The sequence below is a fragment of the Phalangium opilio genome, unplaced genomic scaffold (assembly GCF_054372755.1).
Source record: "Phalangium opilio isolate 3A_F unplaced genomic scaffold, DU_Popi_V2 ptg000070l_1, whole genome shotgun sequence".
Taxonomy (NCBI): Eukaryota; Metazoa; Arthropoda; class Arachnida; order Opiliones; family Phalangiidae; genus Phalangium; species Phalangium opilio.
This window is the reverse complement of record NW_028324182.1, coordinates 8,331,625-8,349,964: the sequence shown is the minus strand read 5'-3', so window position 1 is coordinate 8,349,964 and position 18,340 is coordinate 8,331,625. Positions and strand designations below refer to the sequence as shown.

General features: G+C 37.0%; 1 protein-coding gene across 2 annotated transcripts in view; it reads left to right on the top strand.

The window, feature by feature from the left end:
- The window catches only part of LOC149661406 (neural cell adhesion molecule 1-like), a 46,881-nt gene that overhangs the window by 6,664 nt on the left and 21,877 nt on the right, over window positions 1-18,340 (top strand). For both annotated transcript variants that reach the window (XM_089842917.1, XM_089842916.1), the window contains exon 2: window positions 10,330-10,503. In XM_089842917.1, the coding sequence (XP_089699043.1) occupies window positions 10,407-10,503 (97 nt within the window). In that variant the 5' untranslated portion in view covers window positions 10,330-10,406. The remainder of the gene's footprint in view (window positions 1-10,329; window positions 10,504-18,340) is intronic.

Genomic DNA, 18,340 nt, shown 5'->3' with positions numbered 1-18,340 from the left:
AAATAACAAAAATTAGGGAAAAAGAAAACAGGACGATGCAAAGTAGCAATAATATCCATTCAGCTGCAATATTTTTTCACAAAATATGTAATGCTAATTAAAGATTTGTCGTCATCGGTAATTAACATCGACATTAAAAATATATTCTTTGGAGCACGGATTATAAATAACCTTTCAACTCCAAAAGGGCAGACGCTTCTTGGTTCTTATACAGAAACGAAAGTCGAGAAAGAGTGAATCAATAAAAGACTTGGGGCTGAAAATATTTATCCACTCGGCATTTATAAATAACAAAACGAAGTCGTTATTTCGTCAATAATGTCTCGAAGGCGAAACTAAGTTCATTTTTAACGAGGCCAATTCCCGCCGCCAGTCAAACTTCCCGGACGCCTCCGTCTTTCCTTCCTTCCTTTGTGAGTTAAGGAAAGGATGAGCGGTCGTTATAGCGATTTTGCAATTATGTTCTAGAGAAGCCAACCACGGATTTAAAAGCAAATATTATTGCGTTTCTTGGTTCAATTAGTACTTGGGGGGTTTAAAAGGAAAGTAAGGAGAATGACTGCAATTAAGGTAGGGGTTACGTTGAAAGCCCGGGACTTTTCTAAAGCCGCTTGTCCTTTAATAAACTTATAAAATATCGACCGGAATCGAGTCAAGCGAAGGAACCGGCCAGAACAATCTCCCTGACAATTGAGCTTTTCGAGAAGAAACAAGAGAGCTTCTCCAAAACTCCATACGAGAAAAGAGGAGGGACTCTATAAGAGAACTTTCCTTGTTCGTTCTACTTTAAGAGACTAGTTATAAACGGACAATACAGGGTGTTTCTGAAAAGTCCATCACAAATTAAGGGGCGTGTTTATGGGACCAAACTGAGCGGAAAGTACCAAAGAACATGGGGTGTACAACATTTTGTTACGGAGATATGGCCTTCCAAACATTCGCCCCTAAAACAAGGAAATATCCAAAAATGAGGAGTAACACTTAAGACCGACTAACCAGCTTGTTTAAAATTACTAGACAATTTCAATAGCCTTTAATCGAACAATTGATTTCTACCTTTACTAATCAGAAGCGTATAAATGAGTAGAAGTATGCCTACGGTGGTAATGTAAAATTAATCCCAAGTGACATGATGTTTCAAGATCTTCCCAGCACCAAGTAAAATGGTTCTGATTGAAGGGACTTTTATTAGCACAGCGTAAACAACGTTATTTTCAGGAATTAGTCCAAATGTCCACGGGCGGCATTACAAAAACGAGGCAGTCTTTCGAATGATACTTGGACATGTTGGAAGATCCCTGGCTTGTTCCTGTTATCTCAAACCGTAAAAAGCTACGCAAATCTTCATCATCACGGACAACACTCTTGTACGTTAGGTATGACCTTGAGAAAACCTAAAAGGACATCTCGAATGTATTTGAAAAACCCATCTCCAATTAAGGGGCGTGTTGTTTGTTTCCAACAGAGTAAACTCGCCCAGAGAACAATTACAATGCAGAGCCACGTTTCGGCGTTAATGGCCCACAAAGGTGGTCCCAAACAAAAGAACAAACTTTAATTTGTTTCGTTCAGTAAGTATTTCATGTGTCATAGATAAAACGCCATGATTAATGCACAAAGAAAATGTTATTGACAAGTTTTCGGACCGCGATGCTGAAATGTGGTGGTGCACCATCGTGCATGAACCACATTCTGTTTATTAAACCTAAGGCCAAATTTCCAGCCCAGGTTAAACGGTGTGGCTTACTTGCAGTTCTTACGGGACGATTTACCGGAACTACTCGAAGACGTACCCTTAGGTTTGGTAAACAGAATGTGGTTCATGCACGATGGTGCACCACCACATTTCAGCATCGCGGTCCGAAATTATCTTAACGCGACCTTCCCTTTGCGGTGGTTAGGTCGAGGTGGACCTGTGGAGTGGCCTGCTCGATCACCCGATCTGAACCCTTGTGATTTCTTTCTTTGGGGCCACCTGAAAGACTTAGTTTATCAGACTGAAGTGCCCGATGTTGAAGAGCTACGTCGACGAATAATTCACGGCTGTCAAACAATTCGCGAAACTCCAGGCATTTTTCAACGTGTAAGGGAATCATTTGTAAGACGTGCTAATGTGTGCCTTAACGCGGGTGGTGAACACTTTGAACAATTTTTGTAACTAGTTGCAATTAAATGTTAAAACTTGTCAATAAATTCATTTTCTTCGTGCATTAATCATGGCGTTTTATCTATGACACATGAAACACTTACTGAACGAAACAAATTAAAGTTTGTTCTTGTTTTTGGGACCACCTTTGTGGGCCATTAACGCCGAAACGTGGCTCTGCATTGTAATTGTTCTCTGGGCGAGTTTACTCTGTTGGAAACAAACAACACGCCCCTTACTTGGAGATGGGTTTTTCAAATACATTCGAGATGTCCTTTTAGGTTTTCTCAAGGTCATACCTAACGTACAAGAGTGTTGTCCGTGATGATGAAGATTTGCGTAGCTTTTTACGGTTTGAGATAACAGGAACAAGCCAGGGATCTTCCAACATGTCCAAGTATCATTCGAAAGACTGCCTCGTTTTTGTAATGCCGCCCGTGGACATTTGGACTAATTCCTGAAAATAACGTTGTTTACGCTGTGCTAATAAAAGTCCCTTCAATCAGAACCATTTTACTTGGTGCTGGGAAGATCTTGAAACATCATGTCACTTGGGATTAATTTTACATTACCACCGTAGGCATACTTCTACTCATTTATACGCTTCTGATTAGTAAAGGTAGAAATCAATTGTTCGATTAAAGGCTATTGAAATTGTCTAGTAATTTTAAACAAGCTGGTTAGTCGGTCTTAAGTGTTACTCCTCATTTTTGGATATTTCCTTGTTTTAGGGGCGAATGTTTGGAAGGCCATATCTCCGTAACAAAATGTTGTACACCCCATGTTCTTTGGTACTTTCCGCTCAGTTTGGTCCCATAAACACGCCCCTTAATTTGTGATGGACTTTTCAGAAACACCCTGTATATTCCCAAGCAGTAAATAATTTCGCAAGGTACATATATATAACGAAAGGAAGGGAGCTTAATTCCCCATCCAGGACTAACGCGTATTCGACTAGTCCTAAATTCTAACCAATGATCGTCCTGAATTTTCAGTTCCTTCGAGGAAAATAATGCGGGAAAACAAAGACCCAACTTCTCCACAGATGTTATTTTCAGATTACATTGAATTGCTGAGATATGTCCCTTTTGTAGCTTGTCTATATTTATATCGAAATTGGTTAGCAAACGATCTTGTCCTATTATATAACAAAGACCGGATGCGATGAGATCAGAGAAAGAGTATTTGATTCTTCTTTAAGTTTAAAACCAGTAATAACCTTCAGGTCCTTTTACATCAATACGAATTTGAAACCTTATTTCGTCGGTGGAACAGTCTACGAGATTAGGTTTAATTCGAACAAGCTTGATCGATAAGTGGCTATTTTCTATTTATACCATTGCGGATTACTTTTCTAGGCGGATCAATACGGCAGGTCATTATATAGCCTATTTTAATACTTGATCAGATAGTAGGAAGCAAATTGGTATAAAATATACAACCATAGATTAAACCTTATCATTTTGAAGGGAGGAATAAATTAGTAAGATCATGAATAAATATTACAGCATGAATATACAGGGTGTTTGTGAATGGTCTGTGAGAAACTATGGGAGGTGTTCTTTGGGCGAAAATGTTCCGCGACATTTTGTCGTCTAGGCCTCCGCTTTCAAGATATGACTGGAGTGTTTTACGGATTATATGTAAAATTTAATTAGAGTTGTCCTTCAATTTCTTAATTAAATTTAAGAAGTCATCCGTAAAACACTTAAAACATAGCTTCTAAAGGGACGACAAAATGTCACAGAACATTTTCAAGTCAAAATCGCCCAAAAAACATTGTCCATAATTTCTTACAGACCTTTCAGAAACACCATGTATCTCGAACAGAACTTTCTTTTATCTTGGTTATATATTCTTCAAAAACTCTCTCAAAAACCTCTGGTTATAAGAAGAGATCTACACTAATAATATTTAAGAGTACGCATGCTCTTCTTCTCCATCTTTTTACTTCCATTGCTGCATCAAGTATAATGCGAACGTAGTCTCGAGAACCGTTGAAATGTCCCGGAAGGATCCCCATCTTTGTCCCTAACGTCCTATTTTCACTTAATAACGCATGCGCGCTTTTCCAATATTTTTTAAGCATTACTAGAAGTGAAATAGAGGGAAAACACGGCGAGTTTTAAGAGAACGCGAGAATTGCTTTGAGAAGAATCTTTAAAAACGAGGTTTCGTACGCCAGTCACGCAATCTTATTCGTCTTTCATCTTTTCCAGTCCAATTTTTCTCTCTTCCCTTTTTTTTCTCCATCTTACAAACAGTTCAGGGCTAGCTTCCCACCGGGGCATAACGTATTCCAGCGGAAATAAGGTATTTTATTCACGACCTATACCCTTCTGGTTCGATTCTACCTCTACAACTACGGAAGGGTATCAAATATCACCGCTATTTTTCTTCTTCGGAGTTTCGCAGCTTTGTACAGAACTATACATCCCTATTTTTCCCTACTTTTTCCTACGTCTGTCTGTCACCAAAAGTAGATTAAATTGAAGTTAAAGTAAAGAAAGCCAGTCTCATCTGGGTACTATGGGATGAAGGCAATATCAACCGGAGTGTTTTAATAATTTTGGTTTAGCCTACTTTCTCTGTTGCATACTTTAAAAAAATATGTTTTGTCGTGTTATCGGTAAAAGTCTAGTCTCGCGGACGAATATATACGGGGGCATCGAGCGAAAAAAATAAAAATAATATAGGGGCGTCTGTCCTTTCGTGGGCTTATCTTCTAGATATTTTAAGGAAGAGGAGGAGGATGGGATCATTGAATAACGATAATGTCGTTTCACGGTTGAGACACGGATAGTCGAAACCAAACCCTCTTCACCATCCTAAATAGGAGACAACGCCCGCGGAAAAAGAGCCTGTCTGAGATGATGTACTTTGATACGAGCTTTCCAACTTTCATAGCTATTGTTCGAGCTCTGGCAACGTGCTTATTTCTTTTGTCAAGAGTAGAGATGCGGGATTTCGGGTTATCGTTGACGAAGGAAGGTTTGGCTTGCCGGAACGCCACCCACACCTTTAAAGAAAAGGGGTCAAAACAAAGCCAGGGTTTGCGCGAATCCGTACGCATCTAAAAGAGGGTTAGGTCTTGGCCTATCAGATATTCAGAATTTCTATAGAATCTGTGTTCTCAGTGAAATACCGTCTTATATACAGGGTGTTTGTGAAAGGTCCATCAATAATGAAAGGGCGTATTTATTGGGCCATTTTGAGTCGAAAATGTTCTATGACATTTTTCCGTTCGGGCCACTGTTTTCAAGTTATGATTGGAGTAATTTACGGATGACCCCTTAAATTTAATTAAGAAATTGAAAGACAGCGCTAATTTAATGAAGGGGTCATCCCTAAAATATTCAAATCATAACTCGAAAACCGTGGCTCGGACGGCAAAATGTCATAGAACATTTTCGACTCAAAATGGCCCAATAAATACGCCCTTTCATTATTGATGGACTTTTCACAAACACCCTGTATAGCCTGTTTCAATCTTGCAATGCATGCTTCATACCGGGTAGAAACCCTGTTTCTCTTTTGGAATTTTTATTCCCTCTCGAAATGTAAACATACTATGTGATACGTCTTTTCCAAGAATCTCTCTTTAAGCTTACCTATTCAACCAGACATTTTCTTATCGCGAAAAAAAACATTTTTTACAAGCTTTAGATTTAGCTTCTCTAGGCTACTTAGGGTCAAACATTGTAAACTAATTTTGAATCACATCCAAAGAACTTGAAACTACGTATACCCATCATGATGAGCTAAAAGCAGGTCTAGTACCCATAATCCGTTTTAGACATTTCTTTAAAAGTTTATTTATAAAAAATAAAGTAACTTCTTCAAACTGGTTTTTTTAAGTAATATGATGTTTGCAAACTGAAAAAGTTTCTTACGGATGACGGAAGCGAAATGGAATTTTTAATTCAGTTTTCGAGGTTTTGTCTACTTTGGTGCAGTCAATCCTATTTAAATACGTGCCTGATAATTTGAATTCAACCAAATTTGAAACTGAATTATAAATACGCTCATCATAAAAAATAAAATTGCAATTTTAGAAGAGAGTTGAAAAAAAGATACATTTTAAATGTCTAATCCTCAAAAGCTTTCCAAACTTTCGGGAAAGTTTCCCTCGTTGGATAATATTTAAAATATTCAAAATTCCATTAAAACTTGGGTGGTATAAAGTTAATGAAACCGAAACAGAAAAAAATAACATTTTGAAAGGGATAAGGCTCCGAAGACACATTTAGTTTCGCTAAAAAAACTCATTAATTTGCACCAGGCGTAATTTGAACTGAATTCTTCGTAAGAGTAAGAATTATCTCGGAACACGAAGTTTCGCACGCCGGGAATACTTTAAACGAAAAGTTTCCCATCCCATTGCACTAGAAAATACTTCTTGTCTGAACTAGAACCGAATGAATAGTTAACTAGTTCCGTAAATTCGAAAGAAGCAAACGTAAGTCATCCCCATATCCCATCATTGCAACCCAACGCGTGAAGGAGCTCGTTAATACATATTTCAGAAGGAATAATTCATTAGAGTCGTCTTAGGTGCATGCTGGTGACATACCAATCTAGAGACCATGTTTAGGAAGGCTTTTTTTCTGGCTAAGACCCTTATTAGAAAAAACCATCTTAAGAAGAAATGATGAAACTTATTTCCCCGGGAGATGCTTTAAGGTAAAAAACTTTAAGCTTTTTTATTTTTGTTAAGACTACTGCAATCAAATAAGAAACAAGTTGATATAAACCAAATAGATATTTCACTTTCAAACCTTTTCTATCCGATAGAGATATGTGCCATCTACGCTAAACGAACTTACAACTTAATGATTAAACGTTACTAACAGACAACGTTCTATGAATAATATTATAATTGTAATTTTAAACATTAATGTCTACTTCAAAGTGACACGAATGCATTATACTAATCCCAAAACTATTTTGGTAGAAAGACAAGCTAAAAACGCTCCATTTCTCCGTTACCTCCTTGGTTTATTAATTAGGACTAGAGTGGATTTTTTTCTTTCTTGTTTTTCTCTAACCCCTTTATCTTCAGAGATGGTCTCGTATTAAATTTGTGAAGAAGTCAAAAGCTATTTCTTTCAAATGCAATGTCAGAAATTCGTAACTGGTAGTTAAAACTTTCATTCCGCTAACGTTGTCGAATTCAATAAGAAGAGATACTTTAAAATTGATCCGAATGTCACCTTGTTAGAGAAATATCATCCAAGAGAATGTTTTTCATCAGTTTATGAATTTTGGTCAAGCCGAATTAAAAGAAAGAAATTCCTTCACGGCATCAGTGAGACATTGTATATATTTTTTTCGCGTACCATCTCTTTCTCTTTTACTAGTGAATTGCAACCGTGTTAGTACAGTACATTTGGGTCTGGATAAACCCTAAATATTTAATGGAAACTAGTTGGATAGCGTGCGTGGCTGAGAGGAGGAAGATAGGATGCTAGTAACAATGCATGCTTGGGTGTTGTTTCGGAATAGATACCTTTTCCTACGAGCTCCACGAGCGGGATGTTTCCGAGTTTCTCCTGGATCCTCTTTACGTTCTCCACTCCTCCTCTCCATCTTCCGTTCTAGAGCAAGAGGAATGGATGGAAGACAGTGAGAGGATGGAGAGCAACGCGGAGGAAATGGAACCCGCTGTGTTCCTGAGAGGAAAGATGGAGTCGACGATTCTATCATAAGTAAATTAATTCTCATTTAACTTTAGGGTGTTATTGTGGGCGATATTCGTGCTTAGACTTAATTCTTCAGAGTAAATCAAAATTGGAACGCTTCCGTTCAAAAAAGGCGGGTGTTTTAGTTGCATCAGTAAACAAACGCTGATCATTTTTTCGGGCGCTTTTCTGTAGGGCGGATGTTAGCTTTGGCGCTAAGAATTGTATACATCTTTTACCTAACGAGCATGACGCAGCTGAGACAATGTCTTATAAACTTATTGAAAACGTTTTCACCTATGGATGGTATGGTGTAGTTGTCTCAAGCGTGCAGTGTCTGAGAAAGCGCACTGTACGTAACGCAATTTCATCTTTACCATTCATCATTGTAAATCACCGTCTACGCGCTTCCTCTCTCTTTCTCTTCTCCATTTCTCCAGGACTCTCCCATCTTACGCTAATCACCAGGACCGGTGATGCGGAGATTATGCCAGTAATCTACGGAGTCGAATGAACCTATCCCACTCTAGAACGGTGGAGAAACTTACCGAGCGCGAGAAAACGCTCTAAAATTTATAGCTTTGTTAAATCTCAAAGACTTTTTGGCAAACATAATACTAGTTAGGGTGGGCTAGGCGGCGTTCTCTTGGACTGTATACAAACAACTGTTCAAACGCACTACTTTATTTCGTACGTGGTTTAATATTGTGTATGAATCCGCCTTAACTTTCCATATTTTGTCGTGCGCGCTTGGGTGAGAAGGGAAACTCAATAATGGAAGATCTCTATATTCTGGAAGCTGTTTATAAACGCACTAGAAATATTTTAACTCGAAGCTCTCCGACATGCGAAATAATTTTAGGGATCGTGGTATTTTTTAAAGGAATGGTTCACCCATAAACCTTTTTTGTCTCTTAGCGTCAATAGTACTTTTATAAAGATAGTGGTACTACTGAAATTAAATTATTAGCGATAGTTTTCATTTTATAATTAAAATAAAATTTTATATGGACAAAACCCTTAACCCCTATCTATAAACTTCACTGTCGTGCTTTTCCAGACCTGCCAGATGACTGGCTGGTTTAAATAGCGTTTAGCCAATGAGATTTTAGCACTCTAAGCAGAAGAATTTAGGTCGGGTTTTTTTTGAGTCTGACTCTGACAATTTCGTCTTCAAGTATGTTTAGCTCTCGTCGTTAGTCGTTTCGTTGATCAATTTGAATCAAAATTAATTGCCAAAATGCCAAGTTGTATTATAAAAGACTGTCAGTGTTAACTCTAGGTGTGCGGTTAGTTTTTATACTGTTCCCGATCACTGTAAGTACCCTTATAGTGCATTAAAATGGTTACGATATGCCAGATTCCCTAGTGTACTAGCTAGGCCTTTGCTACGGGCTTGACTACGGCTCTCTCTACGGGCGCTGCCAACGTACCTTGTCGCCGGTCTAGCGCTCAACCGCGTAATAGTCGAGTTTACTTTTTAGTAGAAGCTTGTCCTATAGATACCTCGGCCAATAGAGTAATATCGGTTACGGGGAGGGTGACATTAAACTCCGCCCATTCGCCATTTTGGCGGCAGAATTTAACATGAGCTCTATAGCCACCAGAAGGTGACGCCATCTGTTGATTTGTTAATTTCATTGGCTGAAAAACCAATGACGTCTCACCCCCCTCAGCAAATATTACTCTATAAGATGAAGGACTGAATTAATATATGAGAGTGACGTATCGTACTCTCTCTGGCTTTGCGGAAAAGCACCATACAGGCGCTATAGGATCCTCAATGCAATTAGTTTTTCTGATTTAATTTAAAATATACTTAATGTAAAATTTTTTCAGCTCTCGAAATCTTGGTTTTGGGTGTAATTAAAGGGATTACAGCAAAAAAAGTTTATGGGTGAACCATTCCTTTAAAAAAAAAATATAATGAAGGTATTAAAGTGACGATTTTTTCAGTCACATTTTTTAATAACTTCGGGGGATTTTATACAAGTAGTTTCGTAGGGCGGAAGTCAGTCGAAAGAAGTCCTGTTTTAAAAGTACTCATTAAAAATGAAGTCATTTACTCTCAAGGGTTAATATTTATACGAAGCGGTTTACGTTTTACGTCATCCAGATTCTTGCATTATTCAGGATTTAATTTTACGGTAAGAGAAAGGAAAAAGGCTTGGAGATGTTGAAAGAGAAAAAAAATAACCAACCCATCGTTCCTGGCTGGAAAGAGCCAACGTAAAACCGAAAAATTATCATAACCCGGCAATAAAATAAACGGAAATGGTCGAGAGAGAAGAGTCTCTTTGGGGTCCGATCTATCGCGAAAGCCTTTGAATAAATATGATATTTTTATATGTATACCGTTATTTTATTTCAGCCCCAAGGAAAAGGGTTTGAGCTATTCTACAGGGTGCCATAAAAGTTTAAATATCTTGTAAATTGGCAAGGCAATATTTATTTAACATTGCAGCTAACTCTTTTCAATGTATGTATATATTTTCATTTTAGGCAAAGACGCGAGAGTTGGAATTGATCCGAATCTCGAGACATCGTCGCGGAGCAACTCGGTCCAGCAAGATGTCAAGATGAAGCCCAAGAAAAAAGGGAGATCGAACGCGGTGGTGGCTACCGTCTTAGGCCTCTTGACCTCGCTAGCGCAGTACGGACTGGTGCAGACTGCCGGTAAGCAACCGTTTATTCACCCGAGAGATTGAGGTGTTAAATTTTCCGTTTCCCTCTTGGGGTATACCGAACCGATTCAGGGAAACGAGTAAATAGCCCCATGACGTGTTTACTACGTCATTGCTTAAAATATCTCATAATGTAATGATTAAGTTAATAGGGTTATACAGAAACTTTCACTTCATTAATTTCGTAAACAATGGTAGCTGCGAGGAAAATTAAATCCGACACTTAGTGCCCCGGAGAATCACCCGATTGTTTTATAGTTAATTGAAGTTAAAAAGAGTTACACCGGGGATTCGCAATTCAATAAACCCTCGCGTGAATCTCAACAAGATCGGACGTTTCGTGTTCCATAGATTAACTTCGACACAAACTATCTCCCACCCTACGCCCTTAATTCAACGAGAACAAAGAGTCGGAAAAGAGAAAATGACCCTTCGAGCAAAGCGAGAGAATTGCTGAGGGACACCGCTCGCCATTCTCTTTGAATAATTTATACAGGAACCCCAACCCCGAACACGAATTTGGGATTCCATGATAGGATAGGATGGCGGTTTTCTATTCTAGAGGGTTCGTGGACTCTTTCCGATCTCTCGAATGAAAGAGTTAGGTCGACAATGACGAATTCCTGGTTTTTCAACCTTACCCGGAAATAGCAGTATAGAAAAAGCCCCGTCAAAGCGTATCAATGACAAATGTCAAACTTTTGACCTTTACCGGGGGGGGGGGAGAAATCTCATTCTTTCCACCGCACCAATTACTCTCGAACCTCGAGACGGAATGGAATCTCTACACCTTTCCTATTATATGGAGCTTTGCGATGGAAGGTAAAAGTGGAGTAGATGATATGGTAATTGATATATAATCGTATTTAAAGCGATTATTGCAGCGCTCTTGAATTTTTGTTTAAGATAATACAATTAGTTGACATATTTGTCAATGGAATGCCGAGGACTTACCATGTCTAAATCTTAATTAAATTCTACCCTTAATTATTATCTTCGAAAATTAAAAAATAAAGATGTTTATAATTATTCAGTTATTACTTCGACTTAGAGTACGTTGTTCGCGACTGTATTCCATTTGATAATCCAAAATGTTCCCGTTTTCGCCTCGATAGTTCAGCGCATTCGCGATTAAATTAGTGGCGAACATTGTGAGATCGTTAAAGGCCTTGATACGTTGTCGAGCACTTAAGCGTTACATATCGAAAACATTAGTTTTACGCGCATCGGTGACCTCTTACAACAGATAGAGAAAGCGATGACCGTGAGTAGTTTACGTCCTTATAATTGTCAAAGGGGCTTGGTCCTCAATGGAAAGCAATATATGATTTTTTTCAATCGTAACTTAGTACTTATCTAAGTTAAATTAATTTACGTCTCAACAATGCGAATTGTACACGATTCGCCTGGTTATTAATAACCACGGATTAATATTATAAAGTAAATAGATGTCTTACCTGAATAATGAATTATGCTGAGCAATATTAACCACACTTTAATTCTGAATTCGGAGCGTATCTAAAAAATACATGAAATAGAATTTGTTATGCGGATAATGTCAATTTAAACTTTGCGGTGAAGGAATAGGGCTCGGAGTTTCTATAATATAAGCCATTTGAATAATGATGACTATCATGTCATTATATATAATACGATATGCATAAATGGATTGTAACTGAAATAGACGATTAAGTTGTTTATATACAAATATCTATAAACATCAAAAAGAAGTATATATTTATTCGATTTACTGTTATAAACAGTGATAATCGAAATACGTTATCAGTTTAATTATCGCAACTTTAGACTTGATAACAACCAACAAAATATTAACATGGCGTATCAATTAATAATGTCAGCGTTCATTCGTATATAGCGTTTTTTAAAGATAAAAGAAAATAATTTCGTCATATACTTTATTATCCATAAAAATCATTGCAACCTATTACGCACCTTTTTAATACTCATAAGAATTTTTTCAACTATAGTCTGTCAAACGAAAGAAGAGCCATGAGAAATTTGTCCAAATTGGTGTCGCCACCATTGACCCCATAGTACTTTATCAACTTGTTTTGTTTTGTCAATAGTCGTCTGTAATATAGTCTGCTATATACAGATAGGCTTAATCGCAATAGAACCAATACATTTTGCAATATATGTTTAATACGTTTATGTTTCATGGTTTTTTACGATCATCGAGTATTAAAGAATATAAAACAAAATTAGCGACAAGACACCAGTTTTATCTTTGTTGAACTAGCATTGCAATATATTTTAATGACATAAGTTAAAGTATCTGTATATAGCAGACTATATTACAGACGACTATTGACAAAACAAAACAAGTTGATAAAGTACTATGGGGTCGATGGTGGCGACACCAATTTGGACAAATTTCTCAGGGCTCTTCTTTCGTTTGACAGACTTATAACAGAAATTATATATCAACAAAACGTTATATTCTGAAGTAATATCTACAGACCTCATTGACAGTTTAAAATCTTCATGTTTTTATATCCAACATTTTGGCTACTCGTTTATGGTTTCATAACTTAGTGGCGATCCATTTTCGTTTCATTTTCCATTGCCATCATGTCGAAGATTCCGGTATAGGTTAACGCATCGTGGCTTTCTCGTACCCGCATCAATGTTTGGCATCACTTTGATATATTATGTGAAACAGTCGGTAATAAAATGAAACGTGTCGCGAAATGCAAATATTGTACGAAGTAAGTTTCCGAGTAGTAAGTGTTTGTGATTTTTGTTGACCTTGACGTTAACTAAAGAAATTACTAAATAACTAAACTGATTTTGATTATTAACCCTATTTTGTTTTGTGAACTATAAATGTGTGTCATAACTCTGTACAAAAAGTTAATTAGAAATGTTTTGTTTCATATTGAAATACTAATCCTTTTAAAATAACTCACTAACCCTTCAAATAAAAAGTTTTATCAATAGTGTTTTTGGGTTTCTCTTGCCCATAGTCCCCTTTTCACTTTCCCTTGAGTCACGCTTATGGTTTAAAGTATTAAGTTTGTTAAAATCACTTCATTATTCCACCGAATTACTTCTGATCGACGTAAGTTCGACCAAACCTTTAATTTTATTCAAAGTAATAAAATTGACTTTTTAGTTCTTTTTCAGTCTCTTGGGCAACCCCTCGGCCAAATTCCATTTACACTAAGTGAGACAGCTATAGACTTGAATTAAATACAAGTGGGATTAGGTGTCCCTGTCCAAGCGTACTCAGTTTAGTGGCTTTGGTCGAAATGCTTCAAAGTTTCCCGGAATTCAATCAAATACAAGTGTGAATAGATATCTATGCCCGGGCCTACTTGTTTAGTTTTTTTGTAGAGAGCTGCATTTCAGTATCAAACGTTACCATTCCCATACCAATTTTGTTCATAATTTTGTTTACCAATTCCACCCATATTTTTCATCCACCTCCCCATCCGTGGTTTCCAAATACCTACCATTCCCATTCCCAATTAAGAAACGTTATTACAGTTCTAACCATTACCGAAATGAACAATAGCAGAAAACCATTTCCCTAGCATAGTGTTAGAATGAATATAACCCTTGAGCGTCTTGGTTTGGCCCAAAATTACCACGCAATATGGGTTCTTCGTCGGGAATTTTAGTAAAAATAAGGAGGCTGAAAAACTGTAGAAAAATTTGACTTGACTGAGGGACTCTTTCTCGCCAGTCGCCAAGTAGCATGAGTCACTTCCCAAAATATCTATTCCGAGAATTTGGCGCGAAAACTTACAATGGACTGATTGGCAGCTATAATAGCAGTGAATCTCGTGTAATAAAGTAATAGGATGAGCCAGAAGACGGTACTGTGAGCTTAGCTAGCTAGTAATTAGCCTACAAGAAACTAAGTGAGATGAGTAGTAGTGGCATCTATGTTATATTGCCTTATATCGTCTAATACTGTCAAAGGCCGATATCTGCCCTTACTCAGTGGCAAAACCGTTTTTATTTATTTTAGAATTTTAGGATCTTCCATAGAAAATAGATTCTATCCATTTATTAACCATTTCCAACTAAAATGTGTATCAATTTACCCACATTCATTCCATATTTTTTTTCCCGTCCTTTCCCGATCCGAAAAACCATCCATTCCCACGGTTTTCAATGGTTACCGCGATAAATGGAAATTTACCGTTTCCATGCAGCTCTCTAGTTTCTTGGGTTGAAATGTTTTCTAGGTTGAAAATACAGCCAAATATAAGCGTGAGTAGGGGTCTTTGTCAAACTATACTTCGTTTAGAGGCTTTGACTGAGAAGTGTTTCATGTTTTTCAGAATACAGTCAGATACAAATGTACTCCGTTTAGTTTAGCACCCGGAAACGTTTTCGCACTTTAGTTTCGATAAGTTTACAGTTCCAAAGAACTTGAACTAGCAATTTTGAAATGAAAATGGAAAAGCACGCGTCATTTTTCTCGCACCAAACTTGAATGACCTTAAGGTAGGTTTTTATTCGGGTTTTCAGTCAATACTTAGTTCTGTACCGGAAAATAAATACCTCGTTAATGAAATTGCGGTTGGTCCTTCATGTATTGTAACAGATGTACATAATGGTAACATGATTCTCTCTCAACATCAGAATATTTGGAGCAAGGTTACTAAACCTAATCACATACGCGATATATTGTTCACTCATCATTACTTTATTACGGCTTAACTATTTGAAAAGCCGCGGTTGTGGATTTTTGTCCCGCGTTAGGACGAGGTTTCTGAGGTGATTGCTGAGGACTTAGTGTAGGCTTATGGAATTCACTAGATCGATTATAAATAAGTCAAACCTCATTTAAAACATTTCAAATTATTTATAAACATATTAACAAAAGTTGAATAAATTTTAATAACAAAACTCAGCTGACTTGTACATTGCGTCCTGCATGATGCTACACAATTTTAACCGAATTGACCAGGGAATTACTTAACGCTAGTGAATTTTACTTAAAGGACTCTTATGTAAGAATATCCACGTAACTAAAGATTTATTATTATTGTTGTGGCACCGATATTTACAAGTAAACCTAAGTGTGTTCAAATTTTTGTCAGTTTCTGAAAGTAGATTTACCCACCGCGTTTGTAACGTTCGTCCTACGCATACACATTCGTTGACACTCTTTGGCTCTCTTGTGCTAATCAAGTTCTAAGACTGAAATTTTAAAATGTTATTGAGAGAATATCTCGTTCAAATCATTTTTGATACCAAACACACAAGTTATTTCATTAACGTCTTTGTTTAATTTATCATTAAAACACCAGGGAATCCAGAGTAATGAAAGCCGTAAAATGACTACCCTTTCGTAGTGAAACACGAGTTTCGTCGCTAACAGATGTAACGACTGATATCATCTTGAAGCATATTTTTATATATTAAACAAAGCCAGATCCTATATAGGCACGTAATTAAATTTAAACCTCTCATAGATATGCGTTAGTAACGGTAACGTTGCTATACATTGTCTGTGAGAGACTACTTTCAGAAAAAAAGCTTGTATGAATGTTTATGGAAAAAGCCAATATGAACAAATATGTTATCTTTATCATTTGCCAATATTATACGCGAATAGAAATAACTAGCGCTAATGTTGTATACTAACAATGTCAATTGAATATCCACTAAGGTCTTCTATATACATATGTCATTGTTTTTAAATAACGTATTAATCAGCATTATTCGTTCCACTATATTTATAAATAATATATACATCTCAATATCTATAATTTCAGATAATGTATAACGGAGTCCGAGCCCTATGAAGGAATGATATATTATATTAAAATATATTAAGAAAGTTTTCGTTCAAACTAAAGCATCCGCCAAGGGAATTGAACCTTCGCTAAACCAAACTTTCTGTATAAATAGCCATATTGAAAGCATCAAAATTTCTTTCGGGTTATGAGGTCAACAACAGACTTATTAAATTAGCTCTTTCACTTGGCATAACTGGTGGACTTGCAAGTAATTGGGATACGTGGAGAATGATATTAAAATACCTGTTTTCTTGTAATCTATAATTTGTTTTTGTTACTTTTTCCATGTTTTTAACTTTTTACGGAATTTGTATCACAATTAATTCCGTGCACTTAAGAAGAGTGTAAACTATCATAGTTAGGCCTACTTGAGTACACGTTCCGCACACAAATCTTTCTTGTCGAAAAGCAAGGCCTATTCATCAATGGCATTTCCAATAATACAATAAAGCCAATGCGACAAAGAAGTAGAAGTATATCCAACTAAAGCATGTTTGTCGGCTAATGCGTATGGCTAAAAACAAAAGACCAATCGCTAAAGCCGAAAGAGGGGACGATAAAGAATGTATGGAGTGCGTGAAGACCCAACCATGAACTTGATAAATACACGCAATAATGTGAAACACTTTGCACGATCACATTATGAAACGATTGCATGCAATGACCGTTCAACTTTCAGTATATGAAAATTTTAGGGAGTTGTTGTTGACTAGTATTAACAAAAGATGCAACAACAAAAAAATTGCTAAGAAGGCCAGAACTCCTCGGTCAATTGCAAAATATTCCAGAGAGATTTTAAGAAGTTCATCGTCCACGGAGGGAAAAATTGAGTGAGCGAAAGAGAGAAAGCTATCTTCGAGCCAGTGATCTTCAATAGTGGTCGACTGGAACTAAAAGTTAGGAAGATGGTACGCGCGGAGAGTATGGAGAGGAGAGAAGCCAAAGATGGATTTTGGGAAACTATCCGGATCCAGGAGCTAGAGCTTTCTGGCGACTATCGACATATAGGATAGTAGGAGAGAGAGCAGAGCCACTTTGGTAAATGTACGAGCGTCTCTTCTCTCTGCTCTCTCAACGGGTAATAGGGTATGGAGAATCAAGCGAATCGAGCAAAGGATGACGAGACAGAAATACGATATAGCGATACCGACGCGCCAATACTTGTAGAGACATAAGTCCATTGTCTAAGTTACATTCGGTAATCATTAAAGCCCTTGTATCCGGGATTCAAAACCTAGCAAAACATATATACCTTTTCTCGTGAGCAACAGAAATGAAAACAATTGACTTCCTCTTAATTTTCCAGGGAAATTAGTAGCTTTGGCAAGGAAATTTTGACTTATACACCAAATAGTAAACATCGCTCAATTGCACTCGACGGTTTGCTCTTGAGACTAAGGAATTCATAGACACGCTCCTCGAGTGTTGTTGGTAGTTTCGCACTTCTCGCCACATAGCCTAATAGTCTTATGTTAGAAGCTATAAAGCCCGCTAGGAGAATAAAAGAAAATTACATTGTAGAGATGAAAAACTCTCGGCATCCTCCGGAAAAGAAGAAAAAAAAACTAACAAAATATATAAGATGAAGATGGGGATGGATAAAGGGGGGATGGAAAAGTTGATCTTCGTGAAACTTATTACGCGAAGTAACCAATATTCCCGGGCGACGAATTTATACGATAAGATGAAAGAAAACACGGAATATTTTCGTTACTCCCCTCCCTATTATGACCCTATCCCGCCCTCCTAAAAGAAAAACTATACTAAAAATAATATAAAAATGGATAGACTTTGAACAAAAGATATTTTCCTCTTCATCCTCCATGTAAAAAAAAAGATGGAAGAAATGTTCAAAACATTATCTTCCTCGAAATGAATTTTTCTTTTCTCAATTGGAATTTTTTTCAGTCAGGGAAGGTCTAGCGCTTCATATTTATGGATGAATAAGAAAGATACGTTAGTCTCCTTGCGCCATATTATTGTACACTATACATACATCCTTATAATAAAACTTTACTGCGTCTTAATTCTTTTTCTTTGTAAGATAAC